We start from the raw sequence: 22,849 nt of genomic DNA, 5'->3' as shown, positions 1-22,849 counted from the left end.
TATTAGGAGACTTTACAAATGTTAGTACACTATTAAGAAAAAGCCCACAGAAGTTCCTGGAATTTGCCAAAAAGTTTAAAACCATTACCTGGAAGTCTGACTCCCAGCTGCCTATTTTTAGATTGATCTCAGAGATGAATAGTTGTGTTCCACTTGAAAACATCACCTACACTTGTCTTTCATTGTTGTTTTTTCTCCTCTTCTGTGTGCGTGGGTTTGGAGGTGTGTTTTGTTCATGCTTCACTAAGTGGAAAATCAGGAAATAAAGTATTGCATTAAAAAAAAGATTACAAATAACAGTAAAACTAATAGAAACTTAATTAAAACGAAACATTTTAAAACAATTAAAAAAAAAAGCTTAAACAAGAACATTCACTCTGGATATTAAACTGAACTAAAAACCGTCAAAGTCAAAATGAAATCATTGAGATATAGCAAAAAAAACAAACAAAAAAAAGCCAGCCGAAAAGCTAGAACTCAAATTTCGACACAAATCTAAATATGCACACAAGGATTGAGACGCACAGTTTTGCTACAATAGCAGCGCCACAGTTAACCGCTAGATGGCAGCAGCGTACAAAATCCTTCCTTTTGTGTGCCGGAAATGAAACAGACGAAGTGCAGCTTGGCGTCGCTATTTAACGACGTAGGGATCCTCAGTGACCGTGAGCTGTTTGACATGCTGGGAGAAGAGGAAGCGCGTTGGTAACAAAAATGATGAATTTATCCGCGTTAATTCACAGCCTCAGGTGCTCTCTGCTGCGCATTGAGAGTAGACTTTTGCAGGCGGCTGGACTAGAAGCACAGTTGGGTGAGTGAGCTGCTGCTAATAGCCTCTTTTCACGATGGGGTCATTCACACAAACACACTCATTAAAGACATTTTTCATTTAATACTACCAGTCATGGTCGTGTTGCTGTTTCGGTGGAGTTAAAGTCGTAATGATTCCTGTAACGTTGTTTCCTTCTGCGTGCAGCTCCGGGTCTGGCTGTGAACGGCCCCAGCCTCTTGCCTCAGCTCGGCCAGGAGCAGCAGCTGGAGGAGCAGCAGCCCGGCCTCCTGGACAGCATCATGTGGATGGCAGCACCCAAGAAGAGGCGCACAATCGAGATTAACCGCACCAGGAGGAGAGCTGAGAGCAAACTTATAAAAGTCAAGGTACGCTCCGCAGTCCCTGGATGACCTCAGTGGGTCATTTCCAACTTTAAACCAATTTATAGCTACATCTGTCTTACTGGTACCTAGTTTTACTGCAAAGAAGGGTTTTATTTGTAGCAAATAAATCATCCGAGATTACATTTGCAAAACCATTCCCATAACCGATATGGCTAGATTCCACTGACCACCCGAGTACAACCAGTCAGTGGTAATATTTAGGATTTAAGGAGAGCACTATGACAACAGCATGGCTTTGTAGTAGAAGAGTCCAGGTGCTGAACTGGTCTTCCTGCAGTCTACACCTTTCAGCAACTGGAAACATTTGGAGCATCTTGAAATGGAAAATATGGGAAAGGAGACACGGGATTGTTGAGCAGCTAGATCTGCAAGCGGCAAGCCGTTGCCACTTACCTCATAAGCTAAGATTTAAGGAGAGCACCACGTTCATTGAGGTTGGGTCCAGCTGGAGTGACGTCCATAGATCACACTGTTTAATAGAGACAGATCTTCAGTAGAAAGTGTACTTTGTGAAAGATACTTTGAAAGATTCTTCTAAAACATCTTCTAATTTAGCTGCAAACTCAGTGGACTTTGGCCCAAAATACAGTGTTTGAAGTATTTTTTTCCCTCGGAAATTATTTTTTCTCACAAAGATTTTTATTTATAGTTCTTCATTGCTGTTTCTCCTCTTGAGTGTGTCTGATCAAACTATCTAAACAAATTCAACTACGGAGAAATTAGATTACTTTTATTTTACTTCAGTTTCATGCTTGCAAGACCTGTGGCATCCCCTGGATCAGTCCTCATAGACTCCCAGGTTAAAATGTTAATACTTGTAAGCCTCTTTTTCGACTCCCTTAGGGCAAAAATAAGTGATAAGAAGCTGAACGGGTCACACTAATGTCAAGTGGCCACCTTCAATGTGTGTGTGGTGCAGCTCTCCTGTTTGCTGGACAGAAAGAAAGAAAAATAAAACTGGCATTATTTATATAGGTAGTGTTTACTATGACGTGACCACAAAGTGTGGTGCAGAAATATCAAAGATGATCAGAAACATTTAGAGAAGCAGTCGCTTACATCCATTGACCCTGTTTGCTTTCCTCTGCACTCTTCTCTTCCTCAGAACAACATCGAGCCGTGTCCAGTGTGTGGCCACTTGAAACAGAAACACATCCTGTGTGGCTTCTGTTACGCTAAGGTGTGCAAGGAGACCGGTATGATTCGTCATCAGATTCAAGCCATGGAAGGAGGCCCATTAAAGGCCCCCACTGTGGAGACTGTGGTCCTATATGAGGGGGAAACCCCAAAGGAGCAGGACAAAGACAAGAGGATAGTGGAGAGGCCCAGGAAAAGGCCTGCATGGTTCAGCTACTGATGCTGTGTGTGACATATACCACGACAAACAGCATATTTCAGTGTCTCTGGGTCAGTTTTTCTTCCACAAATTAAGAATTAGTTTGTTCAGAACTGATCCAGAGAGCTTAAACATCAGATACGCGTTTCCCGTAGAAAATATGCCTTTGGAGTTGATGATATCATAGTTCAATTTTTGTAACTGTTAAAGCCAAGACTGTCAGATTATGGACATAATTTAACTGCATAATACTTTTGATGGTTTGACAATAAATTCCTTATTTGAAAACATCTACTTTGGTTCTTTGGGTGAAGGTGAATGACTTCTTCTGCTTTATTAAACAGCTTCCAGACTGTTTATGAAACGTTCTCCAGTCTTCTGAGCATTGGAGGGACACCATTAATTCTTTAAAAAAAAATGAACATATTCTACTTTTTCAAATCCCATTTAAACCCCGATGTGTGACCTCTCCCCTTAAAGTAGGATGAAAATGGACATATGCAATCACAATTATTAGTGATGAGGTGCTTTCACTATAAATGGAATAATGACTCAGAGTCTGATGTTTTTAAGATCTGGAACACTTAACATCAAATCATGACGGTTACTGTCATGTATACTGCTTTCTAATGCTTATCAGAGTCACACTGCACCGATTAAACTGGCTGCACAATTGCTTGTGGTAGAAAACTAAGTGTCGGTTAACAGGATCGGATACTGGTGTGTACAAACAAGCAACCAACGCAGCTTCAGCCACAACTTCCTTTAATCAGGATTCGGCATTAAACCAAAGTCATGTAACGGTGGCTCATGTGTCGCTGGAGTAGACTGTTTTTGCTGGGATGAGTCCAGCATACCTTCCACTGCCTCAGTGTCCCTGTGATTCAGTTTCCCCCTCATAGTTTGATAAGAACAGGCTTATCAGTGTTCCACTGAAACTACTTTGGTTTACTTGGTTTGCACAGCGCTGCAATCTTGCTATGTTAATAAATTCTTACTAAATTCTTTAGTAAGAATTTAGTATATTTTTAAACAAATGCTTTCACTTGCCTTTTAATTAGGGCTGCCAAAAATATTTTGTAACATCTGTAGAAATTTGTATGCAATCCATCAAATTAATCGTTAACTGTATTTGTGTTATCTCTCTTGCTTTATCAAATGAATGATACTTAAATTGCAGGTGTACAAAGGTGGTGAACCCGTGAACTGTAAGTGTACAAAAGTATAAAAAATGATTTATTATTGGCATGTGCGTTTTATTAGCACTGTTTCAGTATTTTGCCTATCATGCTAATTTCTAACACTTTATCTTCATTGAACTATTCTAGAGCAGCTTGAATTAAAGCTCAAAATAATCCTTATTTACCTCTTAGCTCCCTTTCCTTTCAAGATAGATTTCTTTTGATTGGCTACCCCTCATTAGCACAAAGTTTGAACAGCAGGTGGGAGGGGCTTCTGTGCTCACAGTCAGAGCTGTGTGTGCATGAAGTGGCGATATTAGAAAAAGATTCCCTCTCACTGACCATCATGCAGATCCCAGACATGACAATTACAATTCTATTTCCTGAAAAGTTGTGAAGCTGTGTAATATGTATATTAAAAGGAAAATAATAATGCTTTGCAAACCTCATGAATCCATATTTCATTCACAATAGAGCCTAGAAAACATATCACATATTTAATCTGAGATATTTAATGCTTCATGAAAAAAAGTAGCTAATTTTTAATTTAATGGCAGCAACATGTCTCAAAGAAGATGGAAAAGTAAGCAGTACTAAAAAGACACAGCCAGAGGAACATTTTACAGCTAACTATTGTCAACAGTAACATGATTGGGCATAAAAAGAGCACCTTAGAGAGGCGGAGTTTCTCAGAAGCAAAAAAAAATTTAAAAATCAAGGTCAGATGGGGGCCTTTGACTTCAAGCCCTCAGGCGACTCTGCATCAAACAGGTTTGATTCTGTTGTGAAAATCACTGCATGGGCTCAGGAACACTGTCTGTGAACACAGTTCACCGTGCCATGCACAAATGCAGGTTAAACCTCTATTATGTGAAGAAGAAGAGGATCCAGGATCTAGAAGTGACATTATCTCCTCTAGGCCAAAGCTCACTTAAAATGGACAGAGGCAAAATAGAAAACTCTTCTGTGATCAGATTAACCGAAATTTTAAATTCTTTTTGGAAAACATGGAAGTTGCATCCTGCAAACTGAAGAAGAGAGGGAACATCTGGCTTGTTATCTGTACTCGGTTCAAAAGCCTGCATCTCTGATGGTTTGGAAAGGTGTTGGATATTTCAGCAAGACAAAGCTAGACTACATGCTGCAACTATGACAACAGCATGGCTTTGTAGTAGAAGAGTCCAGGTGCTGAACTGGTCTTCCTGCAGTCTACACCTTTCAGCAACTGGGAACATTTGGAGCATCTTGAAATGGGTAATATGGGAAAGGAGACACAGGATTGTTGAGCAGCTAGACTCCTGTATCACCTCTCTTTCTTTTTTTTCTTAAAATGGTTCATGTTCTCATGTTAAGAATGTGTTTTCCTTTTAATGCAAATGCAAATATTTCACATAGTGTCCCAACTTTTTAGAAATTGGGATTTTAGTTGTTACATATGCTGCTGTCATTACTTTGGCTTTTATTTTATTTTTTATATATGAGCAACTGACATGGTAACACCACATGTATGACAGGTCATAAGGGAAGGCCCAAGTCCCTCTTAATTATTGTAGCAATCATCAATACCAGTATAGTGATAACCTGCCTTCCACCTTTCCTTTATATCTTTCCATCTGAAATCAAAGACCCCTGTTAACTCAAAACTGCTACCACTCCTCATCAATCATTTCATTACTAAGCAAACTGTTTAAGAACTGAATGCACTCTACTGACCTGCTGTAGCAGCGATGAGTGCAACAGAGCACCTTTGTAGTGTGGTGATTTCAGCCGAGGACCTGACGCAGCTTTGGATTAATGAGTTAGATTGTGAGTGTCAGTTAGCGCTCGAAGTGCCTTCAGCTGTTTCCCCACAGCAACATGTGAGAGACACTTGAGGAGCAAGAGGCTGGATCCTCTGACCCGATCAGATAGGCGATCCTTGCATTCATCTCGTTTAAGCAGATTAGTCATTTTATATTTTCTGTCACCACACAGAGATGAATTAACACGTCCCACAGCTTTAAATGCACTGATCCTTGCAAACACATACAGTATAAGAGAAAAAGTGTATATATAAACCCAAGAGACACTAATTGTGACTGAATAATTATAGAAAAAATGTTAATGTTTAAGATTACTACTTAGTTTTATTCACGAGTACATGAAAATCTAAAAGAGAGGTTCACGTTCAGCTTTCATTTGGATTATTCTGGTTGGGTCACATCGTGGAAAGAATTAAAGTTCCATTTCATGTGAAAAACAACCTTCAGGATGTCTTAAGCAGGGACATTCACTACGTTCACTACAATGTGACACAGAGGAGTAAAAATAGAAACAAGACTGGATATTTAAGACATTGGCCAACACACACACACACACACACTTCTCACAGTGTTTTGAACATACATTTAGCATGAGTTGACAGCTCGTTGTATCCTTTATCCAGCGAGTTTTATTCATCTGTAGAAGCACCCACATGAAAGAGGACATTCATCTTGGAGCAAATTACTAACATTTGAGTTACGGACAAAACCGCACCATGCACTGTGTGAGCAGAGGAGGCTGCTACCTGGTGAACTCCTGGTGTGATCTTCGGGAGGAGAACAGGTGGAAGAAGGAGAGCTATGAAGCCTGCTGGGTGAGCCTCGTCCTTGAAACCAGACCACAGTACAGGTAGGTTGCTCACATTAGATATTGAGCCATGACTCACTAAATATACTTTTTTTTTGGTAAAATATTCTGTGTTATGCTCATTTGAGCTTTGCTGTGTATTTGTAGTTTGTTGTGGTGTTTTAAAATGTAGTATTACACTGAAGCAGCCTATTTGCTCACTGTAATTTGGCAGTAAAGCCATGACATGGTGATGTTGTATTTTAACTTAGAGGGACTAGCAGTTAAAATCTGCTTTGTTCAGCAAAATGACTTACCAGGCTCTGATCAGTCAGGGCTGTACAGTGTGTTTTATTGCAGTTAACAATGCAGACGATTCAATTGCGAACTAACACAGAGGCAGTGACGCAGCTGTACACAGTATTAGTGTTTCACGGATGTAAGAAAAGCTTGATCTGTGTGTTGCAGGCTGAAGCTGTCAGAGAGCGACAGCATTCGCAGAGAGAGTTATAAACAGCAACAGGTGGCCCACTTCATGGTGGAGAGGAGCCCCAGCCAGATACTGATGCTGGGCAGCAACAGTGGAGCGATGACAAAGCACCAGCTACCCTTATTCAACACCAGCAGGGAGGTGGATCGTACTACAACCAGCTTTAGGCACACAGAAGAGCCTGTTATAAAAGAGAAGCCGATTGCTGGAGCAGATAGACAGGGAACAGGAGCCACCATGGATCAAGATCTTAGCAAGCCGGTTAGAGTGAACTTCAGGGCCTCGAGTCTGATGTCCTCTCCCAGGGAAACCTCTGATCGGGTTCAGAGAAGGGAGTGATCACAGCCTTTGTTGTAGTAGATTTCTCAGTGGTATTAACAAAATCAAATATTCTTCTAAAATTGACTATTTTAGAAGTACTATTTTTATGCTCGAGGATGTTATCTCACATGCTTTACTGATATTTGTAGTAGTGTCATATCTTCAGCAACTAAATAATTCTAAAAAAAAAAAAGATGTGCTATAATTTGCATAAAAGCTCTGGGTGCTGTAGAATCGAGCCTGATGTGAACTATAAATTTGTCCCAGGAGGAAAATGCAATTTTGTCACAGTTGGTGGTTTCTATGGTTTGTAAAGCTTAATTAAACACTTTCTGGAAGCTTATTTCACAAACCTCAATCAATATTCTTGTGTCAGTTGTTTTTACATATTCCTCATGCATGCACCTTTTTAATCATGCAGTATGAGCCGCCACATAGCCAACGGATTAAAGTATATCTTTCCTGTATCTAAATCCAGATGAAGCCGCTCCTTGAAGCCCCTCCCCCCCAAAAAATCAGTCTCTATGGAAAAAAAGGACAACCTGCAAACTGAGTTCTAAACAAAAACAAATTTATTCAAATGATCACACAGAGTTATAAGTGTCAGTTTAGCATCCAGCACTTAATCCTCAAGGTCAAAATGAAAACATGGCAGCACAGAGAGGCCTGATAACCAAAGAAAAATGCTACGGATTTAGTAAATCCTTTCATTGCATGTGTGTATGTGTGTTACAGTAAGAAATTAAATGTGCTTTTCTTGATTTTACTTTTTGTTTTTGCAACACATTACACTATTTAGCACTTATGCATACATGCAACTTCGGTTAAGTCCAGCGTCCCTGACAGTAGTGAGGTACCCACAAACCAGTCATCAGAAACATCCTCCCTGTTCTACGAGCTGTGCTCGATCATGAGATCGGAATTTAAATGGAGGAAACTCAATGAACAGAGAGGTTGTTGAAAACAGAAAGTCCCAGAGTTATCTTTATAAATATCTCCCACATTACTCCTTCAACAACAGACTTAAATTATCCACAAAAAACATAACAATAGATTTAATAGAGTGTTATGGCATCCCTGAATTCCTATCTAACGAATAAAAAAAATTCTTCTTCCGAGATATAATCTTAACTGACAATAATTCATGGCATTAAAAAATATGGACGTTAAATCAACATTTTTAAAGGGGCTAAATTGTAAAGTATCATTTTATATTTAATAAACCATGCATTTTTGTATCCAATATGGATACCATCTGAATAATATTTCTAATATTTCTGTTTTTCTTCAGTTAAATGAAATAAATCCTTATCTGAGCAGCTGAGGTGAACTGCTATAAGCGATATTAGTGCAACATCAAAATGTGATCAAGGATGGAGTTTTCAGATGTTGCGACTCACCTTGTTAGACCTCGTTGACCTCCTGTGTGTTTGCATAACATCCCTACAAAGTAAAGATTATTACACAGAGGGGATAAAAAACAAGAATTTTCCATTTCTAAATCACACCCTCGCCACATTCTTCAAGTCAAACCAAAACACCGGCTTATTGTTGCCTATTTGTCACTTTGTGTCTGAGTGGATTTTCCCTCCTAATATGGCTTCCTCGGCTCTTTTGTGTTTCTGGACGGTGATCTGCAGCTGCCAATACTTGAGGTACACCCACATGAGGCTTCCGTTCTTCCTCCTGTCCATGTTTAGCAGGTCGGCACAATGCTTGTCTCTCTTAAAAATATCCTTCAGGTCAGTCTCTAGATCCAGGTCTGCCCCAATGGGATCTTTAACGACCTTAAGCAGCATGTTCTTCTCCATCTCCAGCCGCTGATCTCGAGGCTGGATGAGGGAGCAGTAGGCGTTCTGCCGCTCCACAAGTAAACCCTCCAGCTCCTTCAGAGTGACTGTGGCTCGGTTGTACCAGTTCTGCTCTTTTTCCAGAGCTTGATGCAGCAGAGCACCTGCAGCTCCAGATTTCACCAACTTTTGCTTCTCTTCCTCTAAGGACTCTCGCTCCTTGTTAGAAGATAGAATTCAAGGTTAGTGAGTAAAGGCTATGCATTACAAAAGAAAATGACACAATGATAAAATGGGTGCAATGTTCAATGTAAAAGGAGGACAACAAAAGACAGATGTGTAGCAGGTAACTGAGATGGAAGAAAACAAAGGCTTGAGATAGATTTCTACTCATTAGCTCTGTTATCCCTTATAAACCCTTCAGCAGATCTTTACCTGCTGTAACTGCTTCCTTTCTTCCATAAGCTGCTGGCTCTGTGAGACCAAGGCCTGCTTGTAGCCTTTGACCCGCTGTCTCTCTTTCTCCAGCTCCAGCTCCAGCGTAGCTGCTGCCCTGCGCCTCTCGGTAAGTGTCTCCCGGTAACGGGCCTCCATCTCACTTTTTATTGTAGACACATCTTTGTCATACTGAGCTTTCACCTTCTGGATCTCCCTCTGAGATTCTCTGGTCCAGATCCATCCTGAAAGGGCAATGGGATAAAAAAAAAAAAAAAAAAAAAATGGGGAAGATGTTAAGTGATACTGCCATGATTTTCTGAAGAGTAGAGTAGCTGGAGCTACTTATGAACTGCAAATTTTATAAAATCACAGCAATGACTTCATCTAAGTAACAGAGATGATCTATCATACAATCACACACAGATCAGAACAGATGCACGCTGGGCAAGTACACAAGCAGTTGTGTGCATCTTGTCAATAAAAAAAACCAACAACAACAAAACAAAAAGTTGTTCTGTATATTACAACTGTTGCAGGTGTTTCCCCCCTGTTTTAAAGTAGGTAAAGTTGTGCAAGAAACCTCTACTGTGCTTAACCTGGAATGGTAATACCCTGCTATGGTCAAAAAGTCTCCTTTCAGTGCAATAATTTTTACTGAGCTGCAGTTCAGTCTACTTTTTTCCCCACTTCTGTGTTAATCATTAAATGCCGTTTGGCATTCTAATGACAAAAGAGACTGTGCCAGTGAATAGTTACAGTATACTGTGTGTGTCTGTAAGCCAGGGGACTCACTGATCATAATATTCCTTTGCCTGCTCCCTTTAAGGATCACCACAGCAGATCAAAAAAGCAGATCATTTGCCTCCATCTCTGCTCCTTAGCGTCCTCCTCTGTCATGACATTCATCAATACTATATTGTAAGACTTCCCTTCCACTCTTGAAATTGATATGCTGTTCTACTCTGTTGTCTCATCCACAGTCACACCGGCAAACCTCCTTGCGTAACTTACGAAATGCAGCCAGTCCCAGCATGGGGACCAGCAGGGCGTAGTTCCACTGGTTGCCATCGCCTGCGCCCGCCCCCCTTCCTCTGGGATCTGGTTGGATGTTCCATCTTGGGGGATCATTCAAGTTGTTCATGGAGGCCGCTGTTACACACACACACACACACAAACAAACACAAAGAGAGATCAGCCCAAAGCATCACCAACAATTGACTCTTTTTTAAATTTTTATTTGTGAGTTGCATATATTCTCAGTGGTGTTTTTTTCTTTGACACGTCTATTATTTACTCTGCATTAACTATCGCATCATTTGCCACTCGCTGAATAAAAAGCAGTGAATAAACGCCAATGTATCTGCTAGGGTGTGTAACCTGCAAAACAGTGTTTAGAATAAGCACTGGATGTGAAAGTGCGTTAACAAATCGCTTTTTAGCATGAATCCAAACAATGCACCGGGCATACAGGGCGAAAACAGCCTCACATGATTCGGAAGTTTGACAGCTCAGCTAACCACAAACAAAGCTAGCTATGTGCTACATGCTAGCCAACATTTGGCGCCGTGGCTCGTCATTGTGTTTATTTTAAAAAAACAACAGAACGAAGGGGCTTCGTAGTTTTGCAATCCCGACAACGTGTCAGCGTACGCCTGTTAAATGTATGGAGCTGTGTCTCACCTTGAATGAAAAGTGTAGGTCACTTATGCATTTGTTCCTGCACACGCAGATTATACAATTTTAACGCTTTAACGTTCCATCTTAGCCGGCAGAGGGTGATTTTAAAAAGTGCTTACAAAAAGTTCCTGTAAGTGTTGCAGTAAAAAACCCTGTATATTTACTCAGATGGTTTCAAGCTAATAATTTAATAATTACCCTTAAAACACATGGCTGAATGCTTTAAATAATAACTATCATATAAATATTAAATAAATGAGCGACCCCTCTTTTAGGACATTGGTTTAGTCCAGTCCGGCAAAATATGTGTTCCTCCGCAGCGCTGCAGGAACGATCCTTCGTCTGACAACATGGCGAGTGTCCGCGCGGCGTCCCGTCTCCTCTCCAAGAGGGTTTTATCTACTGCGAAAGCAGTGAGTAGTAAAAACATGCTTTTAAAAGTTAAATAGTTAAATATGTAGTATATTGTAAAAGATAATATTTTATTTTCCCTTTTTTGTTTCTAAAACGAAGCTTTCATAACCTGCGGATTCTGCCTTGCGTAATCTGTTATGTAGCTGGTGCTGTTTCAATGTGACTCTATGAGAAAAGCTATTTTGCAGGTCCAACAAAATATTTATATTATATCTATTACACTTCTATTATCTTCACATTACACATTGTTTCTAATGGCGACTGAACTGTCCGCCTAACCAGACGTTCCGTCACCATGAAAGTCGTAAATGCCGCTGCCCTTGTGTAAAACAGTTCTCAGTAAGTAGCCGCTATTGTTAGCTACAAAAGTAAAATGGGACAATTTGCAGATATATGACAGGTTTAGACCGACGAAGATGTAAAATGACATCAGACATTATGAAAAATAACCGCCAAGAGCAAAGGTCGCTGTGAAAAATGGTCGTGCGTATTAATGCTTTTTTTTTTTGCTATGGGTTGTTTTGGAAAATGCCTTCACAGCCATTATTAAACATGGTGCTGTAAGGCTGTTAACAGAAAGTTTTGTGCTGGAGTTTTTCCCCCGATTATAAATCACTGCTGATGTCGTGGCACAGGTATAGCAGATGTTTTCGGTTGGTATGCTGCTTGTATTTTAGCAGATCATTTTCCAAAGGCAGGAGCCACTGACAGGTGATCAGACTATAACCTCCCTGTCACTTCTCATGCAGATCGTTAAACTTATAGGTTCAGCTTAACATTAATGTGTACTTTTTTTTATTTCTAATGTTAAATTAATATAAATTACACATAAATTAAATGAATCTGTTAGTCATTTCTGCTGCCTTCTGCTGCTTGTAAACATCTGATTGTTGATGCCCCACAGGTAGGGAAGCCACCAAACAGAAAAAAAGAGAAAAAGATTATATATTGTTCACCAGGAGTCATTGTCTTTTTTTTCTTCTTTTTTGTAACCCTCTAAATTCAGATATTGTACTATTTTACACCAACATATGCCATTCATTTTTTTTTTTTCACGGGGAGCCTATTCTGGCAAATTTAAAAATACAGTGATAATCAACTCGGTTAATGTAAGAAGGCGATATCTGTATTTATTGCAGCCATTTATTTGTATACTTTCTACTTGATTCTACTGATAGAAACCCTGTAAATCACCTGCATTCCCCAGTACATCCAAAAATGACAGAAATAACAGAGATTATCCAGGCGTAGTATTATTTACTCTGAATTTGCAGCAAGTCTTATACTTACCCACAGTACAGTTTCTCAGGGGATCATGCTCGGTATATGAGCACACTTCAAGATGACCATTGGATAGTCTCAGTGGCCTCCTCTGTTATCTGTTGGCCAAGCAGACAGTCAATTGATCTGAGAGATGCTAGATGATAATTTAGATAATAAATCATCACCTGTGATTTATATGATATTATCATTTTAGTGTTTAAGACCCTCCTCTCTATAATCTATAATGAGCTCCTTTCCAACATGGAGAGTCTGTATTTGCATCAGTGGGATTGGAAACCTCTTCTTCACTGTGCTGTGAAGAATAAGTTGTTATAGATTTAAAGCATAAAAAATGTGAATAGTCTTAAATACATTGTGTCATGGGCAATGAAGATTAATGGTCTCTTAGCTTAGTGTAAGTTGTTTACACTAAAGTGATTTTTGGGAAATTCAGTCACTTAGTGTAAATGGTTTATTCATCATGTGTGAATAAGGATATCTCACAAAAATTATGTTAATTACTTCACATTTTGTCAGGAAAGTTTAAGTGTTCCCAATAAAGCACATGGGGCACAATATTGTTGTGTCTGTTAAAGTGATGCTTTAGTTCCTCCTACTGGCAGGTTTGTATACTTTTAGATTCAAGTCAGTGGTGAACTACAGAAGGTTTAAAATACATATGCATCTGACAAGATTGGCTGTGTAAATGCTGGTAACATTTTCAGTGATGAATGGCTGTAAATATTAATGATATGAATTATGGGTTGTGGAGGTGCTGTTAGGACTGAAGCTTTAAAACTTCACTTCATTGAATAATCATTTTGTTGTGTTTATTAGCAGATTCTGGTTTTTCAGTGTGTTTTTTGTTTGGGTTTAGTTTTAGTTTTATTTAAGTTGCTTTTTCTTCTGCCAGGTCCCTGCCGCTGCGGTTCAAGGTTCCAGGAACTTTCACTTTTCCATCTATGGCAAGAAGAAAAATGCCAAAGTATCAGATGATGTAAGCCACATTAAGTTTTTTTTTTTAATGCAGAACAGTATGTATATGATATGAATCATCAAACCAGAACTCCACATACGTAGAGTACACTCTCATTGCTTCAAACGTGTTTGCACTACATTGTCTTTTCAACTGGTTTCAGATCTCCACTCAATACCCAGTTGTGGATCATGAGTTTGATGCTGTGGTGGTTGGAGCTGGTGGAGCAGGACTGAGGGCAGCTTTTGGCCTGTCTGAGGCGGGCTTCAACACTGCCTGCGTCACCAAACTGTTCCCCACCAGGTCTCATACTGTCGCTGCACAGGTAAATCAGTGGTTACAGTAAATGATTTTGTATGTCAGTTAGAACCAAAGTCTCCATGTAATTAGCAAACTCATTGCAAATGTTTTACTAATCTTAAGGCCATCAAGTAAACACACATAATGTTTAATATTACCCTGGCTAATAGGGTGGGATTAATGCGGCTCTGGGGAACATGGAGGAGGATGACTGGAGGTGGCATTTCTATGACACAGTAAAGGGATCTGATTGGCTTGGAGACCAGGACGCTATCCACTACATGACAGAGCAGGCTCCTGCAGCCGTAGTGGAGGTAAGATCTCTCTTAAAAACACACTAACATGCATAATGAGTCATTATGTTAACTGGCAAATACTAGGCCTTAAACACAAGACGTAAATGAGTGTGTAAACCATGCGATCTTTAAGAATACCTCATTGCATAATAAAAGACGAGCAGGTTATTAGTGGATTTAAATAATTATTAATGTATTTTATTTTTAATTTACACCAGATGGGGTCATTCCACCCAGAGCTGTGTAAAAAAGACAGTTACAGCAGATTAGGAATTCACGTTGCTCTTGTTTCCTCTTTTTTCCTAGCTGGAGAACTTTGGCATGCCATTCAGCCGCACTGAGGAGGGTAAGATCTACCAGAGGGCCTTTGGAGGTCAGAGCCTTAAGTATGGAAAGGGAGGCCAGGCACACCGCTGCTGCTGTGTAGCAGACAGAACAGGCCACTCACTGCTGCATACGCTGTATGGAAGGGTGAGTACACGTACTTTCCTACCTTCTTTCTGCAGCGTAATCTTTGTGTTGCAGAGGAGCACCAGTTAAGTACCTCCGTGCGTCTGTCTGACTTCTCTTCAGTCACTTCGTTATGACACCAGTTACTTTGTGGAGTACTTTGCCCTGGACCTGCTGATGGAGAATGGAGAGTGTAAAGGGGTCATCGCTCTCTGTATGGAGGATGGGTCTATCCACCGCTTCAGAGCCCAGAACACCGTTATTGCTACCGGGTAGGAGATGCTTTCGCTTAAACATTTCTTCAACTGTCATTTTATCTGCAAGCTTAGAAATAAGTTCTGGCTTTCATTCCAGGGGTTACGGAAGAACCTATTTCAGCTGCACATCTGCTCACACAAGCACAGGAGATGGAAATGCGATGGTGACCAGAGCTGGTCTGCCTTGCCAGGATATGGAGTTTGTCCAGTTTCATCCCACTGGTGAGAAAAGAAACTTAATTTATTAAACCAAAAAATGTTGCTGAAGCATTGAGGAGAGTTTTATTTTGAAAGTGAAAGCTCCACAGGAACTATAAAAATTCCTGAAAGATATATTTGGAATACCTACAGTAATTATAAGTAATATAGATGCTGTATGAATAACAAGTCAATGTCCAGTAAGTGCAAATGTAATCTAGTTAAGAAGAGCTTGGAAAGAAAAATGAATGATTTTACATAGTTTGTCCACCAGAGGGCAGTCTACAACTTCTCTCTTGTCATCTTGTGTTCTGCAACACCACAAAAACAACCATCAGCTGATCTGAGTGCAGTCTGGCAGAGCAAGGAGTAACCTGCGACTTGTGACAATAAAATATTGCATTGTCATATTATGTTAGTAAGCACTAATTATTAACTACACATAACAAATTTGAGGGAAACCTGTTCATGTTTCATGTGTTTAAAAGAAAAAATATTGATTGATATATCAGACTTTTAACTCACTAAATATAATGACCCTAAAAATCCTGATAGAGGGTTTTTAAGGCCATTGCTGTATCAGTGAATCTCTAGTACATGGCTATCTACATTTCACTCCGAAGACAACTTTCTCTTTCCTAAAGGTCATGTTTATTTTTGTTCCTCCTGGATATTTGATACCGTTAAATATGGATGAAGTAGCACAGTTATGTGCCCTGTGGCACCTCATAAAGTCCGAGACATAGATGCTCCAACTTTGTAAATGCTTGTTGCATAAAGGCAGCACACTTTGCCATGTTTTATGCACAACTCTGGTGCACTGAGGGAAAACTTATGATTCAAAATGGTTGATGGATATAGCTGAAAAAAGTAGTTTTTCACAGTTTCTAGAGATAAAACTTTAAAATTGTGAGTGAAATTACTTAACAGTACTGGGTCTATAAAGCAGAATGTCTTTGGTTTTATTGACATTATATTGTGCCATGGCAATAAAACCTTGTGGATTTTACATTTACAGTGTTGACCTTGTGTTTCTTTGATGGGAATGAAAGCTTATAACTACTGTTGTTATTTATTCATAAATATTTGGACATAACAGTTTTTTTTCATGTTTCATGCTTACAGGGATCTACGGAGCCGGCTGTCTGATCACAGAGGGCTGCCGTGGTGAGGGAGGAATCCTGATTAACAGTGAAGGAGAGCGCTTCATGGAGCGCTATGCACCCAACGCCAAAGACTTGGCTTCCAGAGATGTGGTATCCCGCTCCATGACCATAGAGATCAGAGAGGGCAGGTATGCCCAAATCACCTGTCTGTGTGATGTCTGTCAAAGCTTTTAAGCCGGTTCTTGCTCCTTACTGTTGCTCACATTTTTAATTTCTTCAGAGGTGTTGGTCCAGAGAAGGATCACGTGTACCTGCAGCTTCACCACCTGCCTCCTCAGCAGCTGGCCGCAAGGCTGCCTGGTATCTCAGAGACAGCCATGATCTTCGCTGGAGTCGACGTCACCAAAGAGCCCATCCCTGTCCTGCCCACCGTCCACTACAACATGGGTGGAATACCCACAAACTACAAGGGACAGGTACATAATCTCTGCATGTGTCATCTGCACACATCGTGCACTAAGAATGTTGTTGCGAGCACAGCGGGCATGCTTAGGATTTTTAATATTTGGCCCTTAGGTGATTACTCACGTCAGTGGCGAGGACAAGGTGGTTCCCGGACTGTATGCCTGTGGCGAGGCAGCTTCTGCCAGTGTCCATGGAGCTAACAGGTTGGGTGCCAACTCCCTGCTGGACCTGGTGGTGTTTGGCAGAGCTTGCGCCCTCACCATTGCTGAGGAGCACAAACCTGGTGAGAACCTCTGCTTTTCACAATCAGAATACTTTATTAATCCCAAAAGTAGTGTATGTAGTTAAATTTATTACAATAAAAAGTTTCTTAATCTTAAAAAAATAAGCAGTAATGATGCAAAAAAGTTTCATAAAAACAACTGATTAAACAGACTTAATATGCAATAATATGCATTTCTGTTCTACATTCACATTTAGAGAAAAATCACTTTGCGATTTTGCTGTCTCTGTGTTCATGCTGACGTTGGCTTTTTTGTCATTTCCTGTGCAGGAGAGAAGCTGTCCCCGCTGAAACCCAGCGCAGGAGAGGAGTCTGTGGCCAACCTGGACAGGCTGAGGTTTGCCAACGGAAGTCAGAGGACCTCTGAGATCAGGCTCAACATGCAGAAGGTGGACATGCTAACATGAACACAGACATATTGATGTATAAATTATATTTGTACTTAACTAATATTTGGCTTTACATGAATTATTTATTATTATTATTATATATTATTTATTATATACAACTCTACACCTTATTTGTAGATCTTTTCTAAATGATAATAATCATCAGGACATAAAAACTTAATGTATAATTACCACCAAATCTCTTACTTGTGGTTATAATCTGGCAAGATCTGCCACAAAATAAGGTTTAGAAAGCTTTTCTCTCCACAAGAAGGGTTTCCATAGGTTTTTATTTTTCATTCTTTCTCTTTTTTTCTTCTTTTTGTTAACGGGGTATTGTCATGACCCCAGTGTGGAAAAACTCAAGAAGGAAATCACCCAGCACCTCCACACTGATACCATAGGTGCATCTACTATAAATCTCAGAGGAGTTTGAATCTCAGTGAATTTTAGTTTCCTTCTTTTAGTTTCTAAGGATACTTTGCTTGTTTCAGTTCTGTTTTAATATTAGTCAATATGGGCGGCATCTGTTAGCAGCAGATTTAGGAAATTCAAACCAAGTATGCTAGTGTCAATAAACTTGCGTAGTTGAGCACATCTCTCTACCACTTCCTCAAGTTGCACAGTTTCTCAATATTACTTCTTCATTAACAGCTCAATCCAACATAAATGTTCTTACTAATGCTGTCAATAGATTTAAAAAAAAAAACCCAAACTAATTAATCGCACTATTTTCTGTAATTAATTCGCATTATTTGATCAATAGCCTGGTTGCAATGACATTTTTTCAACTTTATATTTAAGCTTGTAACAGACATTTATGCAATATAATGCAGTAAATGGAGAATAAACACAAATAATGTATGCTTAAATTCAAAGAGAACTTGAATAGTTTTCTTCAATCGTTTAACACAGGTTCTCTCCTGTGAAATACAACTTTTTAAAAAACCTGCATACTAATAGGTAAGCATACACTAATATATAATATATGTTAGTGCTGTCAAACAATTAAAATGTTTAATCAGATTCATCACAGGGTTACTGTGGATTAGTTTTGATTAATCACGATTAAATATCATTAATTTTTATTCTATATTAATTATAATTTTCATTTCATTTTGGATGAGTAAACAGACTCGAGAAAAAATGGAAAATATACGCACTTTACATGTTCATTGAACATCTTGAACATTCATGTTAACAAAAAACTCTGCAAACATGTATCCCCGCTCTCTCTCTCACTCTTGCGGAACCAAAGCTATGTAAAGCACGTGTTCTCAATGATATTAACAGGTCTGCAATTTGTTGCAATCCACTTGGCAATTGTGTCAGTCAATATTTCCGAGGTAGACTTACTGAGTCCCCGATGCTCCGTGAGTGGTTTGTCACAAGCTGGGTGACACGTTAGCCAAAGTGCTAGCAGCATCCCTGACTAACGTATGCTTCGTGTCCATGTGATATTTTAAGCTGGAAGTGCTTTGGTGAAAAGAAAATTCCTTCTTGCACAATGTGCATAATATTTTATGTCGGTCAGCTGTTCCATCTTTTAATTTTTTTAATACTCAAATTTCCCATCAAGAGGGCCAATGTGCGTTTATCATCTTCCATATTGAGTTGATTGGTTCAGCTGCCCGTCACTACCAGATCAACTGCCCATTTGCGCATGTGCAAAGGTAACTACTTGGACAAACTGCCCGAAATGCATTGACAGAAACATTTCAGGGATTTTGAGTCATTCTGCAGTCCAGATGCGTTAATTGCATTAAAGATTGTAATCGGATTGACCCTGATGGCAGATTAATTTGCATTCACGCATTAATTTTGACAGCACTAGTTCTTACATATATCTTGATCATGAGCATCAGCTGGGATGACTTGGTATCTGAATTTGATTACCACCACCACACAGGTTAAACAATTGTGAAACTCAGCTGTGCAACATCACAACTGGCCCCTGTGTCATCCCATAGATTTCATTGTAGCAGTTCATTTTAAGTAACGTGTTTCTCTGCTTCTGCTTTCAGACCATGCAGAGCCATGCTGCGGTATTCCGTACCGGCTCTGTCCTGAAGGAAGGATGCGATAAGATGGATGCTATTTATCAGACTGTGGAGGACATCAAGACCTTTGACAGAGGTACTGCACCACACTGCTGCTCTTCTTGTGCAAAAAGTTGTTGGAATGTTACTTGGGTTTGGTTTTTTGTTTTGTTTTTTTCCCCTCCCCTCTTAATTTCCTCCTCTCTCCTTCAGGCATTGTGTGGAACACCGACTTGGTGGAATCGCTGGAGCTGCAGAATCTGCTGCTGAACGCCGTCCAGACAATCAACTCTGCCGAGCAGAGAAAGGAGAGCAGGGGAGCCCACGCTAGAGAGGACTACAAGGTCTGTATCAACATGTTTAGCGTAAAGATGGAATTAATGTCTATTCAATCTGCTCTCTGCCAACATTTCTTTGAACTGTTCTTCAGGATCGTGTGGATGAGTACGACTACTCTAAGCCCCTGCAGGGTCAGGAGAAGAAGCCGTTTGATCAGCACTGGAGGAAGCACACTCTGTCCTTTGTTGATCAAAAGACTGGAAAGGTGATGACCCCCTCAGTGTGTGTGTTTGTCTGTGTCTTACAGAATAATTTAAACAGTTTTTGAAGCTATTGTCAGCTTCAGCTGTCAGTATTCTCAGCTTCTCATACACCTTTGCTTTTGACCAATCACAGGTCACATTGGAGTACCGCCCTGTGATCGACAGCTCTCTTGATGAGCAGGACTGCGCCCACGTTCCACCTGCCATCCGCTCCTACTAAGATGATCCACTCCTGCCCTCCCCTTTATTCCCAACCTTCGCCCATCACATCCACCTTACTCAATTACAGAATGCTCATTTATCTATTACTAAGGAAGCTAAACTTTCTGTGCTAGAGATGACATTCTGAGACAAATTCAGACTTTTATTGCACGTTTGTATTCATTTAGATCTGTTCAATACAATGCTGTCTATACCATTTTTGTTGCTTCCTGTTTCTCTCTCTCTCTCTCTCTCCCTTTTTTTTTTTTTTTTTTTTTTTTTTTTTTGGCGTGTTTTGCCTTGATTTCAATCTGTTTGCAGAAACTAAATTTCCACATGGTTCTCATGGCTTCTCACGCTGTGTGAGCAGGTTGTGTGCGTGTGTGTGTGTATATATAATAAACTGTGGACAAATGGGTGACCGAGGAATTTACAGCCTCCAGCTGTTAAACATCAGAGGGGAAAAACAAAGTTGACAGTAAGCCTGGCTTTCTGTGATGACATCATACTCTCATTTCCCAGTCTGGCATTGCAGTAAGAGCTTCTTGTAACCTCTTTCTCCTTTTGGCTGAGTTGAAGAGATGGTGGAAGTGATTGTAATTTCAACCACACACATTGCAGGCACGTTTGAAGTATGTAAATATTGCATAAATGTACAATAAATATGGTGAGCTGTACTGTATGTACTAGTTGAAATGCAAGTCTCACATCTCGCTCACTGTGGCCTTCATTCTTGTGGAATACTCATTACACTTTGTGCGTGTGTTCAACACTTGCTGCTTGTTCTGTAGATAATCAGCTAACAGGCTCTAGCTTTCTACAATTTCACGCTATAAGTGTTAACTATATTAAATTAATATCTTCAGCCACATTACAGCCTCTCAGCTATTGGGATAAATGAACTGTTTTTCAAGTTGCCGTGTTGATGTTACCTTTCTAGGACTAAGGGGAAATTTCAGTAAGGTGGTGTAGCTTTCTTCAACTCCATAAATGACTTAAATATCAAAGGTGAAAGATGCGCTCAGTGTTAAAGTGTTGATGCCTCTTGTGCTGAATCAACAGTGACTTAATTTATTTGCAACAAAAAGTTAATCCTCTGCTTTTTGCTGTTTGTACTTTCGTTTTCATATGTTCAATAAAGTCTAGGCTGTGGATAGAAACGGACGCTTTTCTTTTTTTAAGTTTTTATTTTAGTTTAGGTTTTAGTAAGAGGACGGACAAGTTTAAGACAAACACCTTCACAATAACCCCTGAGAAGAATGAAACTGAGGAAGGGATTTTGTCCCAGGTCTAAATATAAATGTGATTTTTGTCCAGAGGAGGGCAGCAGAAGCACACAGTTCCACATGTCATCCAGGAACAGCTGGTGCATGTTTGCTCTGGGGCTGCTCACTTGTCCTGCTATCATAATCGTTAGGAACAGATTTCTATGTGTCACTGATAAGGGCCGGCACAATAATGAGTGGCTTTGTTCTGTAACTTCCCCATGGAGCTGCTTTACCTAGCTGTAAATGTAGTGGAAGTCTGTTCTCGCTGAACAAACAGCACTGTAACCTGAGCCCTACTCATATTCCCGCCAGCTGTAAAAGCCCAGCTCGAAGAAGGGCATGAAGCTGAAGTAAACAGGGTTGGAGTCATGTATCACGCTCCTGCTGGAACAAAGGAGAGGGTTTGTTAGGGGGAAGATGAAGGTTGGTTAACCTTTATTTGCTGTGGCAAATCGGCTTCAATTCAATTTATTTTTATTTATTTTTTTATCATACTAGCACATAATTACAGTAGTTACTTATAAATCTGTTAACGGGTTAATAAGTAAATAATTCAAATTTCAGTATCGTTTATCATAAGATTTAGCACACTTTAGGGGTTATAGTGTTAACACAGTCAGTGTATCTTTATTCTCCTTTGAATTTACTTTCACTTTTTCTGTTCTCTGTCATTCCAACATCTCTTACTGGTATAGTGAGAAGACTGTGTGCTGTAACCACACTGTGGCTCTTTCACAGAGCTCTCAGAGCGCAAAACACAAGACCAGTGCACCAGTTGTGACTGATTGCAATAGGATGCGGAGAACGAGGAGAAAACACGTCACCAAGTATTAGTAGAAGATAAAAAGAGATAATGTCATTTTTCTCATTAAATCTTGCTACGAAGTCTCAAAACATTGACTATCTGGAAGAAATCCATTGGTGTATCAGCTTTTAACGGAAAAATCATAAATGGAATATAGTGAGTACAGAGGCTAAATCACAAAAGCAGGTTTTGAAATTGCAAATGAATAACTGCTGGAGGGTGGGGGCGACAAAAGACGGAAGTAAATTATGAATACATTTGATGAAAGGTGGACTAAAAAGGGAAAAGCGTGGGCGGAGACACTGTAACTGCCTTTACAGCAATCATACTCGCCTTACACCCACTGATATGTTGAAGTCATTATCAGCATCTGGATTTTTTCCCCAGAGGGAGAAAAAGTTTCTGTACTCACTAACATCCCCTAAAACGAGTTAAAGTGTCGGTTCAAATAATTTAAAGGTAAATACAAGTAACTGGTAGACTGTGGAAAAATAAACACAACAATGGAAACAAATGAAAAGCTGTTAAATTTAGTAGAAGCTAAAAGAAGACAGATTGAATCTCACCGAATCTTAAATATAGCATCCATGTAACCAGTG

The 22,849-nt window shown here is 39.8% G+C and overlaps 3 protein-coding genes across 5 annotated transcripts; 2 read left to right on the top strand and 1 right to left on the bottom strand.

Moving 5' to 3' along the window:
- Window positions 1-617: 617 nt before the first annotated feature.
- mrpl32 (mitochondrial ribosomal protein L32) lies at window positions 618-2,802 on the top strand. Its single transcript, XM_003443691.5, has 3 exons — window positions 618-811; window positions 977-1,158; window positions 2,282-2,802. Exons 1-3 carry the CDS (start codon window positions 715-717, stop codon window positions 2,531-2,533), a joined length of 531 nt encoding a protein of 176 aa, XP_003443739.1. The 5' UTR covers window positions 618-714; the 3' UTR covers window positions 2,534-2,802.
- A 4,841-nt stretch (window positions 2,803-7,643) lies between these two features.
- Window positions 7,644-11,145, bottom strand: LOC100693333 (coiled-coil domain-containing protein 127). Of its 3 annotated transcripts, none has more exons than XM_003443689.3 (4): window positions 11,002-11,145; window positions 10,333-10,470; window positions 9,319-9,563; window positions 7,644-9,102 (listed from the first exon to the last, which is right to left on the bottom strand). In XM_003443689.3, the coding sequence occupies exons 2-4, from the start codon at window positions 10,460-10,462 to the stop codon at window positions 8,656-8,658; spliced, it is 822 nt and encodes a 273-aa protein (XP_003443737.1). In that variant the 5' UTR covers window positions 10,463-10,470; window positions 11,002-11,145; the 3' UTR covers window positions 7,644-8,655. The 3 variants fall into 3 exon arrangements, with proteins under 3 accessions (XP_003443737.1, XP_025767315.1, XP_005450697.1); XM_025911530.1 differs by lacking the exon at window positions 11,002-11,145 and adding an exon at window positions 10,809-10,981; XM_005450640.3 differs by lacking the exon at window positions 11,002-11,145 and adding an exon at window positions 10,114-10,211 and having other exon boundaries at window positions 10,333-10,472.
- A 136-nt stretch (window positions 11,146-11,281) lies between these two features.
- Window positions 11,282-21,337, top strand: sdha (succinate dehydrogenase complex, subunit A, flavoprotein (Fp)). The gene is made up of 15 exons (XM_003443687.5): window positions 11,282-11,411; window positions 13,589-13,672; window positions 13,815-13,976; window positions 14,122-14,265; window positions 14,554-14,718; window positions 14,821-14,969; window positions 15,052-15,176; window positions 16,278-16,446; window positions 16,539-16,734; window positions 16,835-17,006; window positions 17,277-17,395; window positions 19,420-19,531; window positions 19,648-19,778; window positions 19,865-19,978; window positions 20,110-21,337. The coding sequence occupies exons 1-15, from the start codon at window positions 11,349-11,351 to the stop codon at window positions 20,194-20,196; spliced, it is 1,992 nt and encodes a 663-aa protein (XP_003443735.1). The 5' UTR covers window positions 11,282-11,348; the 3' UTR covers window positions 20,197-21,337.
- The last annotated feature ends 1,512 nt before the right edge of the window (window positions 21,338-22,849 follow it).

The sequence above is a fragment of the Oreochromis niloticus genome, linkage group LG11, assembly GCF_001858045.2.
Source record: "Oreochromis niloticus isolate F11D_XX linkage group LG11, O_niloticus_UMD_NMBU, whole genome shotgun sequence".
Classification (NCBI taxonomy): Eukaryota; Metazoa; Chordata; class Actinopteri; order Cichliformes; family Cichlidae; genus Oreochromis; species Oreochromis niloticus.
The sequence above is the reverse complement of the archived record's forward strand: the minus strand, read 5'-3'. Positions and strand labels throughout refer to the sequence as shown.